General features: G+C 40.7%; 2 protein-coding genes across 3 annotated transcripts; both read right to left on the bottom strand.

The window, feature by feature from the left end:
* Nucleotides 1-1,878: 1,878 nt before the first annotated feature.
* Nucleotides 1,879-5,410, bottom strand: tubb2b (tubulin, beta 2b). Of its 2 annotated transcripts, XM_028458060.1 has the most exons (4): nucleotides 5,253-5,410; nucleotides 3,562-3,670; nucleotides 3,117-3,227; nucleotides 1,879-3,042 (listed from the first exon to the last, which is right to left on the bottom strand). In XM_028458060.1, the coding sequence occupies exons 1-4, from the start codon at nucleotides 5,307-5,309 to the stop codon at nucleotides 1,979-1,981; spliced, it is 1,341 nt and encodes a 446-aa protein (XP_028313861.1). In that variant the 5' UTR covers nucleotides 5,310-5,410; the 3' UTR covers nucleotides 1,879-1,978. The 2 variants fall into 2 exon arrangements, with proteins under 2 accessions (XP_028313861.1, XP_028313862.1); XM_028458061.1 differs by lacking the exon at nucleotides 3,562-3,670 and having other exon boundaries at nucleotides 5,253-5,368.
* A 6,219-nt stretch (nucleotides 5,411-11,629) lies between these two features.
* Nucleotides 11,630-21,472, bottom strand: ccn1l2 (cellular communication network factor 1, like 2). The gene is made up of 4 exons (XM_028456349.1): nucleotides 21,345-21,472; nucleotides 17,461-17,674; nucleotides 15,777-16,330; nucleotides 11,630-12,676 (listed from the first exon to the last, which is right to left on the bottom strand). The coding sequence occupies exons 1-4, from the start codon at nucleotides 21,423-21,425 to the stop codon at nucleotides 12,380-12,382; spliced, it is 1,146 nt and encodes a 381-aa protein (XP_028312150.1). The 5' UTR covers nucleotides 21,426-21,472; the 3' UTR covers nucleotides 11,630-12,379.
* Nucleotides 21,473-24,668: the final 3,196 nt, after the last annotated feature.

Here is a 24,668-nt window from a genome sequence, read left to right on the forward strand (position 1 = left end):
TATGTTCTACATGATGTGTCATACAGCACTAGATATAATTTAACATGGAGGGATAGACTTGCTGGCAGTTGTAAATCACTAAGTTAAACAACATAGGAGAGAATAAAAGGATCCATATCGATTAAAAGCATTATCGGTATTGTATCAGATGTAAAAAAGTTGTATCGGGACATCACTTGTTTAAACCAATTGTTTCTACTTTTTTGCCACTTTTAAGCCATTATTGACACTTTGAACCCTTCTCACCACTTCTTCTGTGTGTTTTTGGCCATTAATTTGTAACTTTTAACCTATTTCACCTTTTTTTTCTATTTTGGCAATATAGAAAACTATAATATTAGCTTATTATGTATCAAAATACTAGTTTTAGGAGTCGCTGCTTTAACTTCTCAGAACAACAGGTAAAGCTCAGTTAGATGATTAATGAGTGACACATATTGATCAGCTGTTTGTTAATAAATGACCCTGTGTGACATTTTGCATCAGCAAATTTAATCCAGAATTATCTTTCTGGTCAGACTTTATTTGACAAAATTACCAAGATTTATATCGTCACCATTTTGAGAAAATATATTGAGATATGAGTTTTGGTCATATCACCCAGCCCTAGTAGGAATGTTCACAGCATTTCAATGTTAATAAAGGTTGACCTACAAGTGGGTATTTTAGATTTCTTGTACACCTATCTTAAAATATAAGGGATACTGGAGCTTGGTTGGGTGAGTGGGATGGATCGTAGCGGGCGCCAGAAAATGTCCCTTATTTTTAAATCCAAAATTTGACAGGTTTGTCTAAAGGGATTCATCTTAATGTGTTCACTGTATCAGATGTGAAATGTGGCTTGTTTGTTAATAAGATGGTAGATTGAGGTGTGAATAATATTTCGTTAAGTAAATATCTTCATAAATGTTTCTTTAAATCTTAGCCTAATTTTACGCACTGGAAAAAAGAGCTTCAACTTTTTTAATCTTTTTTTCATGGCAGAAATGCCTTCAGACACTTCTTTTATGAAAAAAAAATTGATTTAACTCAATCTTTTTTTTTTTTTTTAATTATTACTGCAAGTACATTGTTTAGCCCCTTGGTTCTTTTTTGTTTTGACCTTTGTCTTTTACCTCGTCTATAATCTGTATTAATGTTAAAAGGTGCCTTTTCGTTTTTATTTGTACAATTCAGAAGTTTCCTGAACAGATGCTGCCCCCCAGTGGACAGAGGATGAAGCCGCACGATGTGTGGCTGTGTATCAAATTCTCACTAATACAGGAACATTGGTGGAGTAAGTTGGGGCTTTTTTTTGTGGTTGTGCGTTATCAGATTGATCTTTTATTTGGTGTTTTGAGTAATTGTTTTTACAATTTTTTTTTTTTATACAAATCCTGCAAAATAAAATCCTAGAACTGTTTTAATTGTGCATGAAAAGTATCACGTTCAAGGTCTAAATATTTAAGAAACTTCGTCAATACAGGATGTAGATTTGAAACATGACCACCATTCATATAAAATGGTTTTATCCAGTAACATATTACAGGTCATAGATACATTACTGGCTGATTAGATTAACTTTCTGTAAACTTCATTTGTTAAAGTATTTTTTAACTTCTCTATTAATTTCTACCAGAAAAGAAATGTTTACTGCTGTAACCAAGGTGATTTCTCTTTGGCAGAGTGGATTCGTGTCCCATTTTGGAACAAAGTTGAACTGGTGAAGGTCTACAGCTGGACATTAACAGTCTGTATCCTGACTTACTTCATCTGGAGAAGAACCTGCTGTTAGTGAAGCATCACTGCTTTACTTCTGATCATTGTGTAAAATAAACACTAAAACTCTTTGTGTTAATTGAGCTGTTCTAAGTGTACTTAAGTAATTAGAGACACATGTCAGATGCAGAACTTTATTTCGGCATTAGAAGAGAACCTTTTCAATAACGAGGCTTTTTAGTGCCTTACAAACAAACAAGACAGACAATCACCAAGTCTTTCAGGCCAAATCCTCCTCACCCTCCTCTTCCTCAAACTCTCCCTCCTCCTCGGCCGTGGCGTCCTGGTACTGCTGGTACTCTGACACCAGGTCGTTCATGTTGCTCTCTGCCTCGGTGAACTCCATCTCGTCCATGCCCTCTCCGGTGTACCAGTGGAGGAAGGCCTTACGCCTGAACATAGCTGTGAACTGCTCAGAGATGCGTTTGAACAGCTCCTGGATGGCCGTGCTGTTTCCGATAAAGGTGGCGGCCATCTTTAGGCCTCTGGGAGGAATGTCACACACAGCAGTCTTCACATTGTTGGGGATCCACTCAACAAAGTAGCTGCTGTTCTTGTTCTGCACATTCAGCATCTGCTCGTCCACCTCCTTCATGGACATGCGACCGCGGAAGATGGCGGCGACGGTGAGGTAGCGGCCGTGACGTGGGTCGCAGGCGGCCATCATGTTTTTGGCATCGAACATCTGCTGTGTGAGCTCGGGGACCGTGAGCGACCTGTACTGCTGGCTGCCACGGCTCGTGAGGGGGGCGAAGCCCGGCATGAAGAAGTGCAGACGAGGGAATGGCACCATGTTGACCGCCAGCTTCCTCAGGTCAGCGTTGAGCTGTCCGGGGAACCGGAGACAGGTGGTGACGCCGCTCATGGTGGCAGAGACCAGGTGGTTGAGGTCTCCGTACGAGGGTGTGGTGAGTTTGAGGGTGCGGAAGCAGATGTCGTACAGAGCCTCATTGTCGATGCAGTATGTCTCGTCTGTGTTCTCGACCAGCTGGTGGACGGACAGAGTGGCGTTGTAGGGTTCCACCACGGTGTCGGACACTTTGGGGGAGGGCACCACGCTGAAGGTGTTCATGATGCGGTCGGGGTACTCCTCTCGGATCTTGCTGATGAGCAGTGTGCCCATTCCGGAGCCGGTACCGCCCCCCAGGGAGTGAGTGAGCTGGAAGCCCTGCAGACAGTCACAGCTCTCTGCCTCTTTCCTCACCACATCCAGGACGGAGTCCACCAGTTCAGCCCCTTCTGTATAATGGCCTTTTGCCCAGTTGTTACCAGCACCACTTTGACCTGAGCACAAAAAGCTAACTCAGTTTTCTGTGCACCAAGTTTAAGAGAAAGACATTTTCAATTGAATAACTCACCAAAAACAAAGTTATCTGGCCGAAAGACCTGCCCGAAAGGTCCAGACCTGACAGAGTCCATGGTACCAGGCTCAAGGTCCACAAGCACAGCGCGGGGCACATATTTGCCACCTGTGAAAAAATTAAACACATCAGAAACAGGAGGAAGAAACATCAGCTGAACAAATCAATCAATCAATCAATCTTTATTTGTATAGCGCCAAATCATAACCAATGGTATCTCAAGGCACTTTACAGTAGAGCAGTCTTAAGGACGGACTCTTCATTTTATGGATACACACATATGCATATATACGTATATACACATACATATGTATCCCACACCCAACATGAATTCATCATGGCGGCAAGGAAAACCTTCTGTTAAGCAGCAGGAACCTTGTGTGGATCCCATTCCTATGATGAACAGCCATCCAAATGCAACACTTTATCTAATGTCACCTACCCGAGGCTTCATTGTAGTAGACATTGATTCTGTCCAGCTGGAGGTCACTGTCCCCATGGTAAGTACCAGTTGGGTCAATTCCATGTTCGTCACTAATCACCTCCCAGAACTGTATAATTCAAAAGTGATCAAAACCTGATTAGATTAAGTAAACCATTGATCCCAAAGGGAAATTGGGTGACATTAACGCTGTTCTCATTCATCTTTATATGGCATAATTAATTAAAAAGTAGCAGTCAGAATAATTCATGTCACTACAACTTATCTTTAAGTTTTAATTGTATCTTTATTTTTTTTTTACATACACTTGTTTAATTACGTTTTTTTTTTGTATTTATTTTATTTCCTCACAGGAGTTAAACTAATATTTTCTGGGGGGAAAAAAATGATTATGTCTAAAAATGGAATATTTAAAAATTAATTTGGAAAAAATACAATGTATTTTTTGTGGGGGGGAGGGGGGGGCTACCCTTATGAATCCTTTATCGTGCTTCTCTGCAAATCTGTTCCAATTCAAATTCACGAAAGACAATAAAGGAACCCAGACGGATTGTCAAATATTATCTACTGGCCTTAATATATAAAATACGGTAGGTTATCTAAAAAAAAAAAAACTTTAATTAATTTATTAGATATATCTTTGTCTATCTTAAAACACCACAAACTGTCTATAAACAAGGCAAGCCAGTGACCGCTTAACTTTGTTGTGCCTGTGAAGCTCCGCCCATTTTTTGTGTAACGCAGCAGCGCTCCGTGCGAACGTGATCAGTTTTAATCATCTTCCCCTGCTCAGTGTTTAAACTGTTGTGCCTGGTGAACGAAGAATGACTCAGTCCGCGTTGTTTTAATTATTTTTATTCCAGCCTTTTGTCCGTGTCTCGTAGGTACACGTTCACAGTCAACAAGCTACCTAAAGTACAACGTTTCAATGGGAACTTCCGGTTTACAAAATAAAAGCCCGGAGAAGCAACGTCATTCAAAAAACATTTAAGGGCTACAGAAGACAAAATAAATTTGGGTAATTTAAATTGAGTTGATCAAAACCTATCAATAACGCTGCTCAGATTCAGTAAACCATTGATCCCTGAGAGGAAAATATGTGACATTAATTCTGCTCTCATACATCTTTATATGACAAATAACTAAAAAGTGGCAGTCAGAATAATCCATGTCACTACAACTTTTATCTACATTTTAATTATCTTACTTTATTTTTTACATTTGCTTAATTATGATTTTTTTTTTTTTAATGTATTTATTTTGTTTCTTCAGACCTTAAAACAAATTTTCTTTTTCTGGAGAAAATGACAAATATTTATTAAAAAAAGGGGGAATTTAAACAAAACAAAAAAAAAAAAAAAAAAAATCAAAGTGGGAAAAACGGGATTTGGAAAAAATAAAACAGATTTTGTAGGGCCCGAGATAACCAACATTGTTTTCCACATTAAGGGAAAACCTCAACATTAAAACCCTTAAATTTTAGTTTTATTCGTCAATATTACGTATTGTTCTTTTTAAATAACTCTCATGAACATTCAGTCATTTCATTTTGGACATTACTGAGAAAAACGTCAAGTAGAACGCTTCGATAAATACAGGGTGTGGCTTCAGTAAGTCTAGGCACAAAGCGCCAACTCACAGCACTAAAACAACAAAGTCGGACTCAAAATTATAAATATCCTTTCACTTACCTTGGCACCAATCTGGTTTCCGCACTGGCCGGCCTGGAGATGGACAATTTCCCTCATTTTGGAAAAAAGATGAGACGTCTTATGGACAAAGAGGTCACGACAGGCTTTGTTTAAGCGGTAAAAGAGCACTGAAGGCGTGACACCGGTATTTATAGTCCCACTGGGTTCAACCCATTGACTCTCAAAGTGAACGTTCATTGGCTAACACGCAGTCATGTCACTTAATGACAACAATTTCGACCAATCGTGCATCAGACTCCTCTGCTGCTATTGGCTGGACGCGCTCGAAATCTCTAGTTCGGTTGACTCTGCACTGCAGACTTCATCTTGTTACCCGCTCGAAATGGTGAAAAAGTGTGACACTGATCAGTTATCACGTTTTATCAATTTCACACTAACATACATGAAAAACATTATATATAGATATGTTTTTCTTCGACAAAACGTAGTTTTTTGTGTGTGTAGAGGCTTTACGTGACAATATAACGGTGATTTGAGTCGCAGTCCACGTGGCTGGCTAATGGATCACAATGGTCCGGTTTATCTATTTGAATATTATAATATCCACTGTTGTCCATGATGTAGTGCATTCTATTCAACTGGCGGCCCGCGGGCCAAAACTGGCCCGTTCCTCAACTCAACTTGCCCGTAGCCCAACTATCCATATTTACTAGTGAATTAATTCTTTAATGTCCGCTAAAAAAAAAAAAAAAAAAAAATTGTACACACGGCATTTCACGGCATTTTGTGACAGTTTGCGGCACTTTGTGACGTTTACAGCGCATGTCACTGAGAGCTGCCTCCTGCTGTACCGCCTATGATTTTCCAGAAGAGGGCAGCAGCGTACAGATGTTTTCAAAGCTCAGTTGAGACATGTTTATATCTCAAAATGTCATAACTGAGCCCTTACCTCGTTCTGTGTGAGATGCATTATTTATACTACGCTGTGGAAAAGGCACGAAACGATCTATTCTTTAGTTATCTCTCCACTTCAGGTGCTACAATTCACTCTATGTCCGCTAGAGGGCAGAAAACACCCGAAAATAAAAGTTGAGTTTAAAATTATTATTATTATTATTATTATTATTATTATTATTATTATTATTATTATTATTATTATTATTTTAACCAGGGTTGGGGTTAATGTTAATTATAATTGTAATCGCATAATTGATAATTAATAACAATTATGACATAATTACAATTGTATTTGTCATTTCAAAAACCTGTCACTGTCGTAATCGTAATTAAATTGTAATTGAGTTCAGATAATTGACTTTGTAATTGTAATTGCCATGAAATTGTTAAAGTTATATGCACAGTTCTACACATATGTAGTTTACAATTATTAAATTTCATATCAAGCTTTCCCACATTTTACAAAAAATGACACAAAAAAGGTTCAGATGGCCACGCCAAAAATATTAAAACCTATAATTTCATTGATTAGGAAGCCTAACAAGGTAACCAATAGATAGAAAAGAAATAAATATTTGTTTTTAGTGTATTTTACAGCTGATTTAGGACCCGTTTTCATAAGAGATGCTAACAGAAAGCTAACACAAGGTTTCATTTTAATAGGTTATTTATTTCAGCCAGTAATTGTGATTAATTGTAATTGAACTTTATTAATTGAGAACATAATTTTAATTGACTTTCTGAGGATAACAAATATTTGTAATTGAAAAAAAATATGTCCACTGTAATCGTAGTTGAGTTGTAATTGAACATGGATAGTTGAGAACATATTTGTAACTGGAAAATGTAATTGATTTTAACCCTGCACATACGTGTAGTGCATTCTTTTTACGACAGCTGTGCATGTTTTATTATTGCAGTGAAACAAATACATTTATTTGCATTGCATAATATTAACTTTCAGAAGCCCTCCCTAAGGAAGGGTAAAAAAAAAAGCTTGATTAGAGCGAAGATATAAAAAGAGAGGGCAGTGTTGCACCTTGGTGTGGGGGGAAGGAACAGGGGAGATGGAGTTAGGGTGGGACAATAGAATGAGGGGGAGAGTAAGTTGTCAACTATTTTGGTGTTGCTGAAAGTGTAATACGACACTACATACTGCATATCGTGTTGTGGGGTTTATTTATATAATATATTATAATGATTAGATCAAATTGATCAAATCAGTTTATATTCAATAAGGTCAGTTTAGATAACATTACACTATATTAAATTGATTTAATTTATATTGATTCATATTGTTTTAATTGAGGATACATTAGATTACTTTAAAATAGATTCCATTACCTGAGAATAGAACAAATTACATTACATCAGATCAAATCATTTTGGGTTACATTACATTATATTTGTTTTTAAAAAATTAGATCATCTTACTTCATATTAGAATAAAATAAAATAAAATAAAATAAAATAAAATAAAATGAAATGAAATGAAATGAAATGAAATGAAATGAAATGAAATGAAACGAAACGAAACGAAACGAAACGAAATAAAATGAAATAAAATAAAATAAAATAAAATAAAATAAAATAAAATAAAATAAAATGAAATAAAATAAAATAAAATAAAATAAAATAAAATAAAATAAAATAAAATAAAACAAAACTAGATTAGATTAGACTACATCAGATTAGGTTAGATTAAATTAAAGAAGTTGTAAATAGATTACTTTACACTAGATTGCGATGACGATGAAATTATTTTAGGTGGGATTATTTGGGATTAGATAAATGTGGATCAGATATGTTTGTTGTCCCATCCCTGAGGTGAAGGATCATCAGCATGATGCTCTGTGACCTCTGACCTCTGACCTGTGTGAAGGGTTAAAGGCTGTGTTGTTTCCTCACTATGAGCCACTTTCCATCGCTCCCTGTACCACGTCGCTTTCCCTTTCCGACATTCTTCCTGTTCCTCTGTCGAGGTGGTGCCAAACTCACACGTCCGTGCTAGGCTGTGTCTCACCTTAAGGCTTCCCGCCAAAATAAACCTCCGCGCTGCATCACACGCAGACACATCAATGAAGACTGTCACTTCATCCACTCTGTGAGCAGGCTCAGCACCTCCATGTTATCACAGTGTGATGGAATGGAAAAAAAACCCTTCATTTCCTTGGAGATGTAGAAGGTAAGAGGCCATGCATTCACAGGGGGAGAACATGCAAACTCCACACATGAAAGACCCGAGTGAACCCCCCCCCCCTCCCCCCGTGTAAAAAATAAATAAAGGAGAATAGGGCCCATAAAGAATACAAATTAATACAATATTTAGTTTTTTTTTTAAAGCTTAAGATAAACCTAGATAATTACCAACGTTTTTTTAAAATGTAAAATGTAAAATTTTTAATTTAAAGGATTTTATATAATTTTATATAATATTCATATAATTTTGATGAGATACCTGTGTTGTATTTGTTACAAGTAAAATAAATAAATGAAACAATTCATTAATTTGGCTTTAAGATATTTATTGATTCTTAAAATATTTCAATTATATTGAATGAAAAATATAAAATGTGATTGATTATATTAAATAAGTGGAAGGACATTCAATATAATATTATTGTTATTATTATTATTTTGGTACTTTTTGAAATGAGGAGAGGAAGGTTTCTCCCTCTCCGTCTGCGAATTGGAGTCAGGAGGCCACTGCGTTCCTCCCTCCTCTGGGATGGAGACAGAAATGTGGAGTTCCCGCGTCATGTTTGCTCTGTGTGGACCCGGAAAGGCGTTCCTCAGCCCTTGAATAGTTTGAACAAAGCACAAAGTGCATCATGATCACACGGTGATGAATACTGGTAGTGTGTCACTGGTTCTGCACATTCCCAGTGCAACTGCATGAATGGGAAGCTTGTTGGTCAACCTCTGTGTGATTGTTTCCCACTGGGCCCTCAAACTAACAACCTCCACAGGCAGGAAACCACCTCAGCTTTTAATGGAAACATCCACATTGTTTGTTTGTTTGTAGCAGAAATCAAACCTAACGGGCCTGTACTATGAAGCTGAATTTCATTTTATCACGTTTACTTCCAGGATTTATTCAGTGTGTCCTGTACTACAACGCTGGCTGACGTATTACTGGGCTAAATCACCATAGTAACAGGCTAAACACCTAACCTAGTCGTGACCAGAAGGGTATTTCATCAAACCCAGCTCAGGGTTAAGTCCAGGTTTAACCTGAGAGTCCGGCTCCGTTAAGCCGGGTTCGAACTGGAACGGTCGTTTCATCAAAGAGAAAACACCTTAGTTACCATAGTAACAGTCCGTGGTCAAACCTGCTCCTGACCAGGTTTAAGCAGCAGGTTTGGCTTAAGCTGCAGAAGCGCTCATATGAAACCACGTCATCATTTTGAAAGAAGTCATTTAGTGATGCTTTAAAACACTCAACAAAGACCTACAAAAGAAAAAGACATGTGTCATACTTAAAAATACAGCTTTAACACGGTATTTTAAAAGCAAATTCAACAGAATATCATGATAAACGTTTAAATATGATTTTAAATCGATACAAATGATGATAGAATCATAGCCTTATTACGTGTTTAATGTGTACTGTACATTTAAATGGAATGTTTACAGTATGTGTTTAAACCATCAGTAATAATATATAAGGATACGTGTGTATCCATTGTCTCCGTTTACCGCACGGCATAAATGTCCATTCATTGATCAGAGATTAATAATGAGGAATCTGTGATAATACAGAGAGGGAGGGGCTGTTCAGGGACAGTCACAGGGCAAAGTGAAGGCTCCCCAATGACAAAAGTACACTATTGCTTTTTGTAAGGTGCGCGCAGTGCTACACATCCTGTGCGCTCTGCTCACCTGCACCGGGAGCGTCTGCAGTGTTGGACGTGACATCCAGCGACGCGCACGGCTGAGCTGCTCCCTCTGTTCATTTGAATTTAATGTTTAGTGCTGAGTTCATCAAACCCTCACAAGTCTCATAAACTACGTGTTAAAAGGTGTTGAAAACTTATCAAACTCACATGATCAGTGTGTGATCACATGCTTCAGTTGCTCTCTGTGATAAATTGACTAAATAACACCATCTTGAACCCAAACCACAGAAACTTCTAAAACTTTATTTTCACTGCTCAGTAACAGATGATGTCACGTCCCGTTGGTCTCAGCATTGGTTTCTATTGGCTGTTTAATCATCGTAAAAGCTGCAGCGCATGCACCCTCATGTCTCTAATCATTAAGTCTGTGATCGATCTCTTGGATCTTATGAAGACGTACTTTTAAGCTAAACACTGTCAGCTGGCTTGGCTCAGCTGGGGAGCTCCAAGCTGAGAAGAGTTTGATGGAACAGGAAAAGCTAACGTGGTCACGGACGGCTTGACTAAACCAGGTTTAAACCGTAGGCCTGGCTCTACTAAGAACACTTTGATGGAAGGTTATAAAGTGGATAATATCTGAGCGAGTACTAAAGTCCCGCCTCCTGACCAATCAGTTCTCTTGGAACGTGACCTGCTCATTGTTAGAAGATCCTGGTTGGTGCAGATCTGACAGCTGCGTTTAGGAAAAAAAGATTATAAGTGGATAAATGCAATCCTTTCATTTACCAATGACATCCTTTAGGAAAAATATAGATTTACATCTGATGGACTGATCTACAGAAAGCTGAGGATGTCGGGAACTCTCCCCATCAAAATCACATTAAACTGAACACGCTTTGTATCCTTTTAATAATGTTGATGTAAAAATGTGAAACCAACACAATAATAATTGGGACAATTTCAAGCATGCACACACACACACACACACACACACACACACACACACACACACACACGCACACGCACACACACACACACACACACACACAGAACACAATCATATCAGACCCCGAAAAATGAGGTGAATCTACACATTTCCACTCCACACTGAGTGAAGTCTACATTATATACACTGTAAGCTCTCTCCTACACCAGAGACGTTCAACTTTAATCAGCCACAAACGTGTGATTGTATCTGATCCGATCGTCACATTATCAACATTCATGTCAGTGTTCAGAAAAAAGATCAATAGGAGCACTAACACAGGAAACAAAAATTTAGTTCAATCTGGTTTTTTTTTTGTCATTTTTGTGTGTTTTTGGAGGAATTCTGTTTGTTTTTGTCATCATTTTGTGTATTTTAGTCATTATTCTGTGTATTTTAGTTTTGATTTTGTGTAATTTTGCCATAGTTTTGAGTAATTTAGTCATTATTTTGTAAATTTCTGTCATCATTGTGTATTTTAGTCATCATTTTGCATACTTTTGTCATAATTTTATGTATTTTAGTCATATTATGTGTACTTTTGTCATCATTTTGTGTATTTTAGTTATTATGTATATTTTAGTCACCATTTTGTGTTATTTGTCATTATTTAGTGTATTTTAGTGATCATTCAGTGTATTTCAGTCATCTTTTGTGTACCTTTGTCATTATTTTGTGTATTTTTGTCATTTTTTTATGTATTTTTGTAACAATTTTGTGTATTGTAGTCATTATTCTATCTATTTTAGTCATTATTCTGTGTATTTTAGTCATCATTTTGTGTACCTTTGTCATTATTTTGTGTATTTTTGTCATTATTTTGTGTATTTTTGTCATCATTTTGTGTATTTTTGTCATTATTTTTTGTATTTTAGTTATTCATTTGTGTAATTTAATCATTACTCTGTGTATTTTTGTCATCATTTAGTGTCTTTTTTTCATCATTTTGGGGATGTTTTGTCCTCTTGCAGATTCTTGGAGTGATTCTGTTTATTTTCGTTGTCATTTTGTTTATTTTGTCACAATTTTGTCTTTTTGTAGTTTTGTTAATATTTGGCAGCATTTCCAGGTGATGTCCAAGATGGCGACGGGTCATAAAAAGTGGTGTCACAGAGAGGGCTTTAGAGGTTGGTCTGAGCTGTTCTCACCTCCGTTCATTAACAGGAAGTACAGTCACAAAATAAAATGCTACGTTCTTGTTCTTTACACCTTAAAATTAAAAGCAAACTCATCAGTTCTGATGAAGTTCGTAGAAATCTGTTGGAATAAATATTCAGTCTGCGTGTTGTGCAAGAGACGCAGCCTCGAGGACGGACAAAGCTACGTCAAGGAGGCGGGAAGCCTAAAGTGCAAGCGAGCGTGTGGGGGCGTTGCTAAAAGGCCCCTTAGTCCATGAAGGTGTGCACGTCGTTGGAGAGGTCGATGGCTGGGCTGAAGGCGCCGTCGTCCAAGCGGCAGCTCGCTCTGCAGCTGCATCGCTGGATCCACATCACGTTGTAGAAAGTGTCTCCATCCGGGCAGTGGAAACGCAGCCGCGCGGTGCGAGACGAGGACGGCGTGCAGCAGCGGCGGTCACTGCAGCCACCGCAGAACCGCGGCCGGTACCTCGGGGACGTGGAGCAGGCGCCAAATGTGATGCTCATGGGCTCCTCCGGACGAACGGTCCGCTGACACCTTTTCCCCTGTTAGGGACACACACAGAGCCGTGGGTCCAAAACTATAAGTTAACACAACTTTTACACAGCGTTATTAAATTAATTCAGGTCAGTAAAACAACAGCCCCTTGTTATCAAAGATGTACTTCACGCATTTCAACATCTATCTTCAGCTGTGTGCCGCACATGTTACCTTTACACGGTCATGTAAACACACGTAACCAGCTTCTCGTGGTCCCGCTCAACATGATTCACATCTGTCGCTGTATTGTAAATGTCATACTAACTACTACTCATAATAAGTTCAAAATGAGTATGTAGTGCGTTCACATTAGATAGTATGAAAAGTACGTCAGAAATAACTGGATGTATACTATATGGGGACATTTTTTAAGTATGCACGGTGGGTACAATAGTCACACTCAACCACCCCATGATGCATTGAGGGAGGAATGGGACCGGCTTCAAGCTAAAAATCAAACATCACCATTTCAAAACAAAAGCATCTCTTCTTGTCTTTCATTAGTTTTTTAACGCTTTTGTAAATAGGGCTGTTGTTTTGAAGTTAACTGGAAGTTTTGTCAGTAGCACAATGGAGGGTCTCCGAAAATCTCCAAAATGTCGGCAAGCAATGTGGATTTCCATGAGTTTTATGGATGAAATGAGCACATGTTGATGTTCTACTTGGTCACTTTCTCACTTATAAGGTTTTCAGAACTTTCAAAAGATGGAAAATCAACAGAGATATTTAGCCTCATTGTAGATTCTAAATGCATCTTGGGAAACTTGAAAGTATACTTCAGTGGGAATGCTCATCATCCTAATCATAATTATAGTACTGTATATAGTAGACAGTATATACTCATTGAGTTTGCAGTGCATAGTAGGTCTCTGGAGTGTGATATTAAAGCTGCAGTGTGTAAGTTTTTTCATAAATCCATCCTAATCTTTGATCACATTGTAATTCAAAGTCTTCTGAAAGGACTCTGGACTTCTGCTCCTTCTCTCTGCTCTGTATTCAAGCTTTAGAAGAAAAAGGAGTATTATGCTGCTTTTACAGCCAATTAGAGATCTTTTTACAAACGGAGTGCTCCATGAGCTGTTTTGGCTGCTCAACAAAAGTTGATGCTGGTTCACGTTCTATCGGTAGTAAAAGTGCAAAGGCAGGCATTTCGGTAGGAAATCAAATCAAGAGGAAAAAAGGAAGACTGATGTGGTGAAGCAACAGTTTAAAGTTCTAAACAAACTCAAGTGAAACATTTTCCGCAGAGGTTCGAGCGTACTCAAAGCGGACGTCTGTGAGCGCGCAAAGTCCACGCCACGTACTGGTGTCAGAGGGAGAGTGAAAACAGACAGGACAGATTGCTTGTAAACCTTATACATAATGGACAAGAATGGTGTGGGCCTCCTCTCCGCTCTGACCTGCAGCTGGGAGCGCTGTGTCTAGGGACTACAAACCTGACTGCCTGTGAGCGCTTTGGGACAGGGGAGGGGCTCACCCGCTGCTTGTTTATGACAGTAACTACAGACTGATACGTGCTTTCAATCTCTAAATCAAAAGAAAACTCTTCATTAACATAATAAAAAGTCACTAGATTTGTCAAAAGTCACTTTTGAGAAAAAAGTCGCTGCAAACAGCTCCACAGTTGTGCGCGTTCACGAGGATGTCTGTGGATTTGAAATAGGGAGGGAAAGGAGGAGTGGGATTGTTTCCATTACAGTCTCACAATTTTACATACTGCAGCCTTAATTTTTTTGTGTTGTGCGAGTGTAAAAGTTTCAATTATGCGTAACAACTCGCATATGTACAGCATGTGCTCTTATCAGTTTAGGACAAATGTAAAAACTTTACGTAAAATTACACGTGAGCACACAACGTCATGTGCTCAACAATACTGTATTTTGCATAAGGGAACATTCTTTAGTAGTAGTTCAAATCGTAGACGTCAATCATACGTACATATTATATACATGTGAGAGTTGAGTTAAAAGTAGATCTTTGATGATAGAAACATAACAAAGCATACATTAGTTTTTGCGGCCGACGCTGGAGTTGGGATTGTTGAACTTTTGGGGCATATCGCAGCGCGTCAACCAATCAGAAGCATTCCCCAACCGTGACGTATCAGAATAATGAGAAGAAGAAAAAAAAACACTAACCGAAGGCGGAGAGATAAACAGGCATTCTTCTGCTGGAATAGAACACCTGTTGTTAGTGTCCTGGTAGGAGATGCAAGAACCGATGCCGGTCAGCAAGTCGTCAAACTGGGCATGGGAGAGACGGAAGAGCGCTCCCTGGTGAATCCGGAAACGGCACCGAGGCGCAAATAAAGCCAAGCCACTTTCTGGATAATGTAGAACCGATGAACGGGGGTCGGAGGCGGTGTGTTCAGCAAGGAACTCCAAACTTTTCTCCATTCACCCACACTTCTCTATAGCCCTCTGACATCACAGTGCACACACTGAGTCACACCAAAATACATCCGACCGAAAACACCTCCTTCTCAACACAATGTTCCCCACCACTTCACAGTCACTGGGTGAATTATGAACGTAACTGATCGCCACAATATCATCCATTGTATGAACACCATCGGCAACAGAGAAGCCCCTCCCCTCAATGCACGTCCCGAGCTTCTTTGACACTAGTGACAAGCGTCTGCATTCAATGAGCACAAGCGTCCAACTACGCACGTGAAACACGATTTTGACGTCCGAAACGCGTTTGGTGTGATTGTACCATAACTCTGACAGTAACATGTCGGAGTCTCTAAAACATCAGAAAACTCTCCAATAACACAAGTCCATAGATTTGTCACTAGTCTATTGAAAAAAAGTCACTAAGAGCTCCACAGTTGGAGCATTCACAAAGATGCCGGTAAATTCAAAACAGAGAAGGGGGAGTGTGGTTGATTCCATACAAGTCTCATGATTATACGTACTGCAGCTTTAAGTGTTTGGCTCGTAAAAAGACATTTATAGCTTAAAAAGGATAATCAAATGTGACTAACAAATATTTTGCTTTTCATCAGCTATCGAGAACAAAAACTTTTTTGCATTATTGTCCGAAGACTGAAACTGAAATGAATGGTGGCTAAAAATGCACTTTATCTCGTTTTCCTCGAACCTTGGTGATGATGGCGGGCCGCTGCTCACAGTCGCGGATCTGGCAGAGTCTGGTTTCTCTGGTCAGCTGACATTCTGGGTTGTGATTGGTAACCTGACTGGACACGCCCATCCCACAGGTGGTGGAGCAGAGCGTCCACCCGCTGCTCTGAGGGATGCAGCTCGTCTCCAGGGCAGCCTTGGACACGGGGAAGGACAGACGCTCTTTGTACGCGTTCTCTCCTGGCTGCTGAGGAGGAGTCGGGGCCCTCAGCAGGGAGTCGATGTGATTGGGGTGGAGCTGGTCCACGGTGGGTGTGGCCCTCGGCTCGTCCGGCCCCTCGGCGATGCGGTTGTTGTCGTCACACACCCACTGCTCGCAGCATCCGCCGTCGGCCCGTGAGAGGCGGGGCCACGAGCAGAGCCACAAGGGGAGGGGCAGCTGTGGGGGACAGAGCGGCGTGCAGCCCACCACCCCGTTCATGCACGTGCACTGGTGCTGGCAGATGGGCTGGAAGTCCTCGCCGTGCTGGTAGACGCGGCCGTTGAAGGCACAGGGTAAACCGTACGCCTCGGCTGTGGAGGAGAGACAAAAACCATCAACCAATCAGTCAGAAATGCACGTTTGACACATTTTAAACCTGAACTCATAATTTAGGTACAAAAGGATACAATATTATCCTTTTATTCCTCTGTTTAATTACATTTTAAGCATTAAATAAACACCACTGACCTACACTTAAATACAACAGCTGATCAGCTGTTCCCTTTTATATCTCTAGATCATGCATTAAGTGTAGCCAACCGTGACTGTAATCACACACGCACCTCCTCATGCACTCAGTAGTTTGCCCTGATGTCAAACAGTACACCGTACAAAAAAAGTTGAAGGATACCTGAGCCTGGCAAAAGGTCAACTGGCAAGAGTTACTTGAATATTTCTGCATATTTATACATCTTTAAATGTAAAAATCATGACTTTCTGTTGCTTTCTTGCTATTTTTTTTGCTTTTCTTCAGTGCAGGGTTTTAATTATTGGTACATCTTAGCCCATTAGCTTAGCCCGCAGATCCCTCACAGAGTAGCTCACCGAATTTAGTCATAACAAAACATTTCACGTGTGTATCCTGTACTGATATTATGGAGCTAACGTTTGGCTAACTATGACTTAGTGTAGTTATTTGGCTTAGAAACGCTAAATAATTGGTTCTGCATGGTTTTTCCTCTTGTTGTCATAGCAACCATTATCGTTACACTCCGCCATTGTTCAGAACCAACAGAACACTGTTGCCTAGCAACAGTAAATAGGAATCAACAAACGTGCAGCATATCTTGACCAAAATGGCAACTCTCCATTGTTTATGCCCGAAGGTATAAAGTTTATTTAAAAAGTCATTTTAATGTGTTTTTTTTAAAATAAAACTTGCACATATTTTATTTATTAGTAAGACATTAAACACTGTTTAGCTATATACATTTTCACTTCAGGTACATTTTTTTTTTACGAACATTTCATTCATGTTATAGAGACAGACAGCGGTCACCTGTAACCATTTTAGTAATTTTTTTTCATAAACTACTGGGGAAATATTTAAAGATAAATCCCTTTGAAGATAGGATCAACAGTGTTAAATTGGCCAGTTCTCATTTAAAATAGCCTAAATCCACACTGAATACGGGTGTAGTACTTTGAGATACTCCCTCACCTCGACACAGCCCCCTGTCAGGGTCTCCTCCAACCCCCAGGTGGCAGCGCAGCCCCTTGATGTGATCGCAGGGTTCGTTGGTGCTGCAGTCCTCGTTGAACTGCCGAGCGCAGACCTTGCAACAGCCGCAGCCGTCACTCACCCAGCTGACGCCTGGCAGGCAGAGTGGGGGCGTCGGAGCGCAGGAGCACTCAGCCGGACACTCGGATTCAGCCTAACGGGAGGGGCCAGAGGTTATAAGTAAGGTGAGCAGAAGGAAATGAAAATATATTTAAACATTTCCTTTGATAGCAAGATTATAGAAAAATTGTCTTGTTTTTGGATATAAACCAAACCCATCTAGAAAAAGTGCAACTCTTCATTCCGTAATTTATTTGACGGTAAATAGTAAACATCGGCGCACGTTGTTGGATGGCGATCTCTGTATAATCACTGTTTCTGATCGACAATATATCATCACAACACTCAATCTATACCTCATCCTTTATTCAAAGCTACAATAAGAAGAAAAAATACATTTATTTGAGATCTTCTGCGTTGTTTAGTGGTTCCGGGGGCGGATTTTTCTCTGCCAGCTCCTGGATGGCCATGGTTATGGTTTAACTCGCGATCTTTTTAACTGGTGACTGACTTGTTGCTTCTTTTTTATCTTAAACGTCTTGCCTCCTTCTTTAAATGTGTATTTTAATCATTTTTGTTTATTTTAAGGCTTAAAGCTGCTGGCCATGATCCCTAACATTGTGTAAACTCTGCCTGCATCTCATACAAAAGTTCCTTTCATCCATTACTGATACAGGTGTGACCCCAAACACTCTGCCAAATGGACTTCTCAACACATTCATGAATGTTGATTTTGAGTCTTTCCAATGTAACACTCGAATACGGTTGAAATGTCTCACTAAGTGACATCATATCTAGTGAGTCTTAGGAAGAAACTCAAGAAATCAGACAAAGAATGAAGTAAAAGTAGTTCTTCAGTATCAGAAATGAAACTTCAAACCACCCGCGGTGAAGACCCATTTTGATCAAGGCCCACCCACCCAGGTGCTGTTCATCCAATACCCAGCCTGAGGAAATCTTTGAGCGACACACACATGTGGACTCTTAGGCCCCACCCACAGGCGGCACCATCACCAGGAAATCTCTGTCTCATGTTGTGTTCAATGCAACTCAGAACTCTGATTCAATTGCCTGGGGTTGACCACTTGGAATCTGTGGTCCCACAGCTGGTTTTGCTGAAGCCGTGGAGCTCTAGACCTAGCTCTAAGCGTGGCGGTCACCGGAGTGAGAGAGCCACTCAGGAGCCAATGTGCGCCAAAGTGACAGCGTTGGAGGAGAGCCCAGGAGATCTCCGGGCTCCTCGGCACGTTGGTCCTTTTCCCGAGCACTCACAGCAGTGAGCAACCCGGCCAAAAGCTCCATACCACAGTATCTGAGCCTCCAGATACCAGCGAGCCAGCTGCTGTCTCGAGCCGAAAGCTGTCCTCGACGTCTCAGCATGCGTAGGCCTGCATCCCTGCTAGCACCTGCTATCCGCCACGTGGTAGCTGAGGCTAATCCACCTGCTTTACCTGCCTGCATCAAGTATGGCCATGGAAGCCAAGGCTCCCCTCACTGAGGAAACGAGATGCACTCAGGCTCGCCTCGGTCAATGTGGGAACAAAATCTCAAGCAAAGACAAGCACAAGGTCTGTTCCGACTGCCTGGGTCTGGAACATGCCCGGCTGGCAGAACCCCTTCCTTCCTCTTCACAGTGTTCCAAATGTCGCAGAGAGCGAAGAGGACACAGCCCTCATGGACTCTGTTGTCGGAAAGTCTCCAGTGGCAGGTGACTCTTCCTCGACTGCGAGGCGATAGAGAGCGTCGGACTGCTCAGAATGCCACCGGTGGAGCCGCTGGTTGTTACTGACCAGGATGGACCGTCTCCAGTTGTATTTGTCTGGCAGGACATATGCTGCAGCTGCGCTCTCGGTCAGGGGGCTGAATGTCCTCTCCCTCCTCACGGCTTACCAAGCAGAACTATGTGAGAATTTCCCTCAGTCACAGGACCCAGCAACGATGGAGGAGATATCAACCATGGCCGATGTGCATCTCCGCACCCGGCGCTGCTCTGTGCAAGCCATGATTAAAGCGGCAACATGGTGCTTCAGGAGCGAGCGCAATGGCTCGACCTTGCTAAGCTGTCTGATGTGGAAAAGGCCGACATCCTAGATGCGCCTGTGATCCTGGAGGGGATATTTGCCCTCGGCGCTGTCTTCAATGCAGCGGTGCTGTGAAGCTAAGAAGAGGGATGATGAAGCTCTCCGCCTGGCTAGGGCCGCAAAACCCCCAGCCTCGGCTGCAGTTGTGCCAGCACAGTCTGCTCAGCACACGCAATCAAGGAGGAAGAAGAAGACTGCCTGACCACTTTCTTCGCCCCTGGTAATGAAGCTGGATGTTCCTCGTTCCCCCACTCCACTTGTTATGCTTTCACGCATGCATCCATGGGGTCCTCATGCCCCATCCTCCCCACCACCAAGGCACGGCCCTCTGACAGTCGGGAGAGAAGAACATGTTCCACGGGAAGTTTGGCTGTTGCCACCCCTTCATGTTCACAAGCACGCATTCATACACCTGTACAAACAAGAGTGATGTGTACATCGCTCAAGCAACCCAGCCAAAGGCCAGGGGCGCAACATGTGAAAGCAAAATCTGCCACTATAAGCAGCATGGTGGCAGTTCCCACTTGGCGGGAGGCCTCGGCCCCCTCCGGGTCGGGGGCTGTGGGGTCCCCGTCGTCACGCTGTCCCTGGGGACGAATGCTACTGCACGTTCGCCCCTGGGGTATAGATGTGTCCCACAGGCAGAGGGCTCCACAGTGCCATGGATGGGTCCTCTGCTCCTGAGCGGGCTGCCGCTGAGCGTGAGCGCCTCCCAGACGTCTCTGATCATTTAATCTGTGATCAACCTTGTGGGTCTTCTGAAGATGTGCGCTAAAGCTAAACACTGACAGCTGTGGCAGGAGTTTGATGAAATGGGAAAAGCCAGCGTGGTCAGAGACGGCTAAACCGGTCCCGACCAGGTTAGCCGTTCAGCCTGTTACCACAGTTATTTAGCCCGGTAAAATGTTAATCAGCGTCGTAATACAGCACACACAGAATAAATCCTAAAAATTAGCACGATAAGAGGAAATCCAGCTTCGCAGTACAGGCCCATAATGATTTAAAAACACACAAAAACCCCAAAACATAAACAAAAACAAAAAGTTATTTCAAATCCACACAAAGCGACAAAAACAACCACACTAAATGACAGCAAGTATTCACAGTGACTGTGTTACAATCAAAACAACAACAAAGACACAAAACTGTTTCAAAAACACAAAAAGCAACAACAAAAATAAACAAGATGAGTCCAAAAACACACCAAATTATTTCAAAAACACACTAAACAACAAAAAACAGACAAAATGACAACCAAAACAACAAAAAATTATTTAAAAAAGAACCCAAAATGACAACAAAAACACACAAAATTATTTCAAAAACAAAACACACAAAACAACAGCCAAAATAATCAAAACAACTACAAAAACACATAACATGACACTATCATCACACTAAATCATTTAAAAAACACAACAAAAACAAACAAAATGTATCTAAATCCACAGAACTACACACTACACACAGCCTTTGTTCTTTCCTGTGTTAATGCTCAGATTTGTCATTATTCAAAATGCAAACTGATACAGTCACATGTTTGTAACCCTGTTGAAATGATTTCCTTTTTAAATCCTTCATGCAAATTTGGAGTAAAACTCATCCGATCAGGCTGAGCTACTGAGAACCATCAGATTTGTTCCTTCATCCTCTGAAAGCATGAGAGTAGTAGGAGACGCTCACCATGGCTGCAGCAGCGTGGAGCAACACACTCAGAACACACAGCACACACAGGCCGTGCTGCTGAGCCTCAAACATCCTCATCCCAGCAGAGAAATGTGCAAATGTGCCGTTTGAGAGAGAAGTGCCCTGTTTGCTCCCCTCAGAGGGTGAGAGGTTTCCCTCACACACACACACACACACACACACACACACACACACACACACACACACACACACACACACACACACACCCACCTACTCAGACTCTCTTCAGAGGAGGAGGGGGCTGTCCCTTCTGATCATCTTGTGCATCATCATCACACTCACATTCTTTGCCTTTTAACATCAGTGCTGAACCACTGGTGTTTGAATTGAACTGGTGTCTCATGTTAACTGGTGACTGTGTCTGAGTGTTAGCATGTTATGTTCAGAACTCAGTCATTAGTTCCAATGGACACCATTTTCACCAAAACGCCAGTACAAGAAAATTACAGGAACTCTCAAAGTGTCTTAGTGCTGATATTCCTCAGCACACGACATAATTATACTGGTTTCAACTGGTTTACACTGGGTTGTACTGTTTAAATTGGTTTATATTGGTTTACACTGGTATATACTGGTTTAAACTGCATTATATTGGTTTAAATTGATTAATACTGGTTTTAACCAGGTAAATACTCGCTTAAAGGGGACATATCATGCTAAATCCACTTTTTTAGCCCTTAAATGCATTTTGTTGTATATTTAGAGTGCTTAGAAGTACAGAAAAAATCAAATTAGTCTCTTCAGGTGCTCCGTTGATATCTTTATATTCTGTTTTGCTCATATTTTCCAATCTGTTTTGATTTTTCTATTCTCTATTATGTCTTTTGAACTATTACATCACAGTATTTGCAGCGGAACTGCAAAATTAGGACATCAACTCCAGGTCCAACACTTCGAGCAATCCGCCATTTTTATTTCTCGCTTTTATTTTGTAGTCCAAGCTCAAGGATGCAGAAGTTACGAGAGGATAAGTCAAAATGTTCAGTTGTTGGATTTAGTAACCCACACGCTTCATTACACCGTCTCCCAGCATCAGAACCTTTTCAAAGTGCCTGGTTGAGTTTTATTTTTCATGGAAATGTACCCACATCTGTGGGTAAGGTCATTTGTGTGTGCGCGAAGCACTTCAAGGATGACTGCTTCAGCAACCTCCACCAGTATAAAGAAGGATTTGAAAAAAGACTTTGTCTGATTGAGGGTTCAATTCCTTCTATCTTCGGTAAGCTGTAAATAATGCTAAAAAGTGATGATAAGACGTCCCTGTCATTGTTTTGTTAGCATTAGCAGTTGCACCGTCTTCATATGTTAGCGCTGTGTGCTCGTTTTAGATCCTTGATGATATGGCCTACGTGATTTAATTTAAGTCTAAAGTTTTCATTTGTCATTTCATTTTGCCATTTTTGTCTTTGAAAAGACTGTATTAAAATGCATTTCGTGACGTTAGCTTGGCGCTAGCGTTAGCTCGGTGCTTGTGTTAGCTCACTTGTTAGGGTTCGGCAGGTTCATCATCTTCATTTTCATCTCGCTCCGCTGGGTCAGACTCTGGCTCAAACATGTAAGGCTGGATGGACAAGTCTTCTGTTGTTGACATTTTGTAAATAACGTGTGAATAAAAAGTTTCTGCACCGCTACATAGCCGTATCTCTTCTATCAAACTACAAAAATGGCCGAGCAGGGTGGAGTTGAACCGAGTGTCACCTGAAGAGGGGGCGGGGTATGGAGTGTCTCATTTGCATTTAAAGAGACCACACCAAACGAGTTGTTCTCAGAAGCACATCAGAAAAGGTGTAGAAAAGGGGTGGAGCTATAATAATGAGGAATTCAGACCCAAGCATTGCAGTTCCACTTTATATAGACCACAACTGTATGATTTGTATGTAAAAAGGAAGGATTTAAAACCATGATATGTCCCCTTTAAACCAGATTTAAACTGTTTTTCACTGTTCAAACTGGTTTGTACTGATTTAAATCAGGTTTAAACCCATTTAAATCAACTGATTCAAACCGGTTTATACTGGTTTGTACTGGTTTATACTGGTTGAAATTAGGTTATACTGGTCTAAACTGTTTCTTGCTGGTCTTTTACTGGTTCCATTTGACAAAAACACAAATATGCTTCTTTTTTAATTGTTTGGGGCACACAACACTTCACAATGCCTAGAAAACACTGTTTTAAAAAATGTGAAAGGTGAATATGACTCAACCTACCCTTGACCTTGACTGTGACCTTGGAAGAGGAAACCCTGAGCAGGGAATCCCGCTCCATCACAGCCAAGCGTTAGGGAGGAAAACATGCTCTGAGTTCCCCTCCGTCGCTTTCCTGAAAGTCCTCGTGTTCCCATAATGGGAGGGAACAGCTCTACGTGCCTTTTGTCGTTGGACGGCAGAGGAATGTCTTGCATCAGGGCCAAGCGGCTCGCTCTGTCACCAAATCAGGGAGAGGAAACACGTCTCCTCGCTGCTCGCCAAAACAACAAGAACAAACAAAACAAGCCAAGACACGGAAGAATGTGCCATTATTATTAACATTCCAACCAAAGTCCCAAAGGTGTGTTTGCATCTCTTTATAGAAAATGAGAAAGTGAACATATGATATGATCAAGATTCTATAACTAGTAAAACTGTGTGGTTTTGCTTTCTTTGGACAAATGCTTTACGGATGAAGTAAAGCAAAGTGCATTAGTGCATCACAGATTGAATAATTAAGCCGAGGGAATTATGTCACATCTTTTTTTATCTGTTTCATATTCCCTCCAAACGACACCAGTTTTGTCGTATCTTTTCAGAGTTGTAGCGTCCATGTCTGTGAGAAACTTCATGTGTCCTCATGTTATTGTGGTTAGCTTAGCGACAGGTTAAGGCTGAGCCTGTCAATGAGCCTTCAGCATTTGACCCATTTTGAAAATTCAAAATTCTGCACAGGGGTGCTTGTATTTTTGTGATTTGTAACTTTTTATCAATTTTTTTGTTCAAAAACATTCCCATTCATTCCAATTGGGAATTTCAGTGTTTTGAGATTTAACGGCTTCAACTTTGAACTTCAGCTGTTCAGCCATTCTTCAATAGATTTCAACCATTCAAATGTTCAGCTGTCTGATGAATAATGCTAATGCTAATTCTAGCTAATGCTATTGCTAAGTTAATGTTAGGCTAATATTAATGCTAGACTAATGCTAGCTAAAGCTAATGCTTGGCTAATAGTTGCTAATGTTAATACTAGAAAAATGTTAATGCTAATGCTACCTAACGATAATGTTAATACTAAGCTAATGCTAATGTGGGCCAGCACCTGCATCCTCC

The sequence above is a fragment of the Gouania willdenowi genome, chromosome 9 (assembly GCF_900634775.1).
Source record: "Gouania willdenowi chromosome 9, fGouWil2.1, whole genome shotgun sequence".
NCBI classification, from domain to species: domain Eukaryota; kingdom Metazoa; phylum Chordata; class Actinopteri; order Blenniiformes; family Gobiesocidae; genus Gouania; species Gouania willdenowi.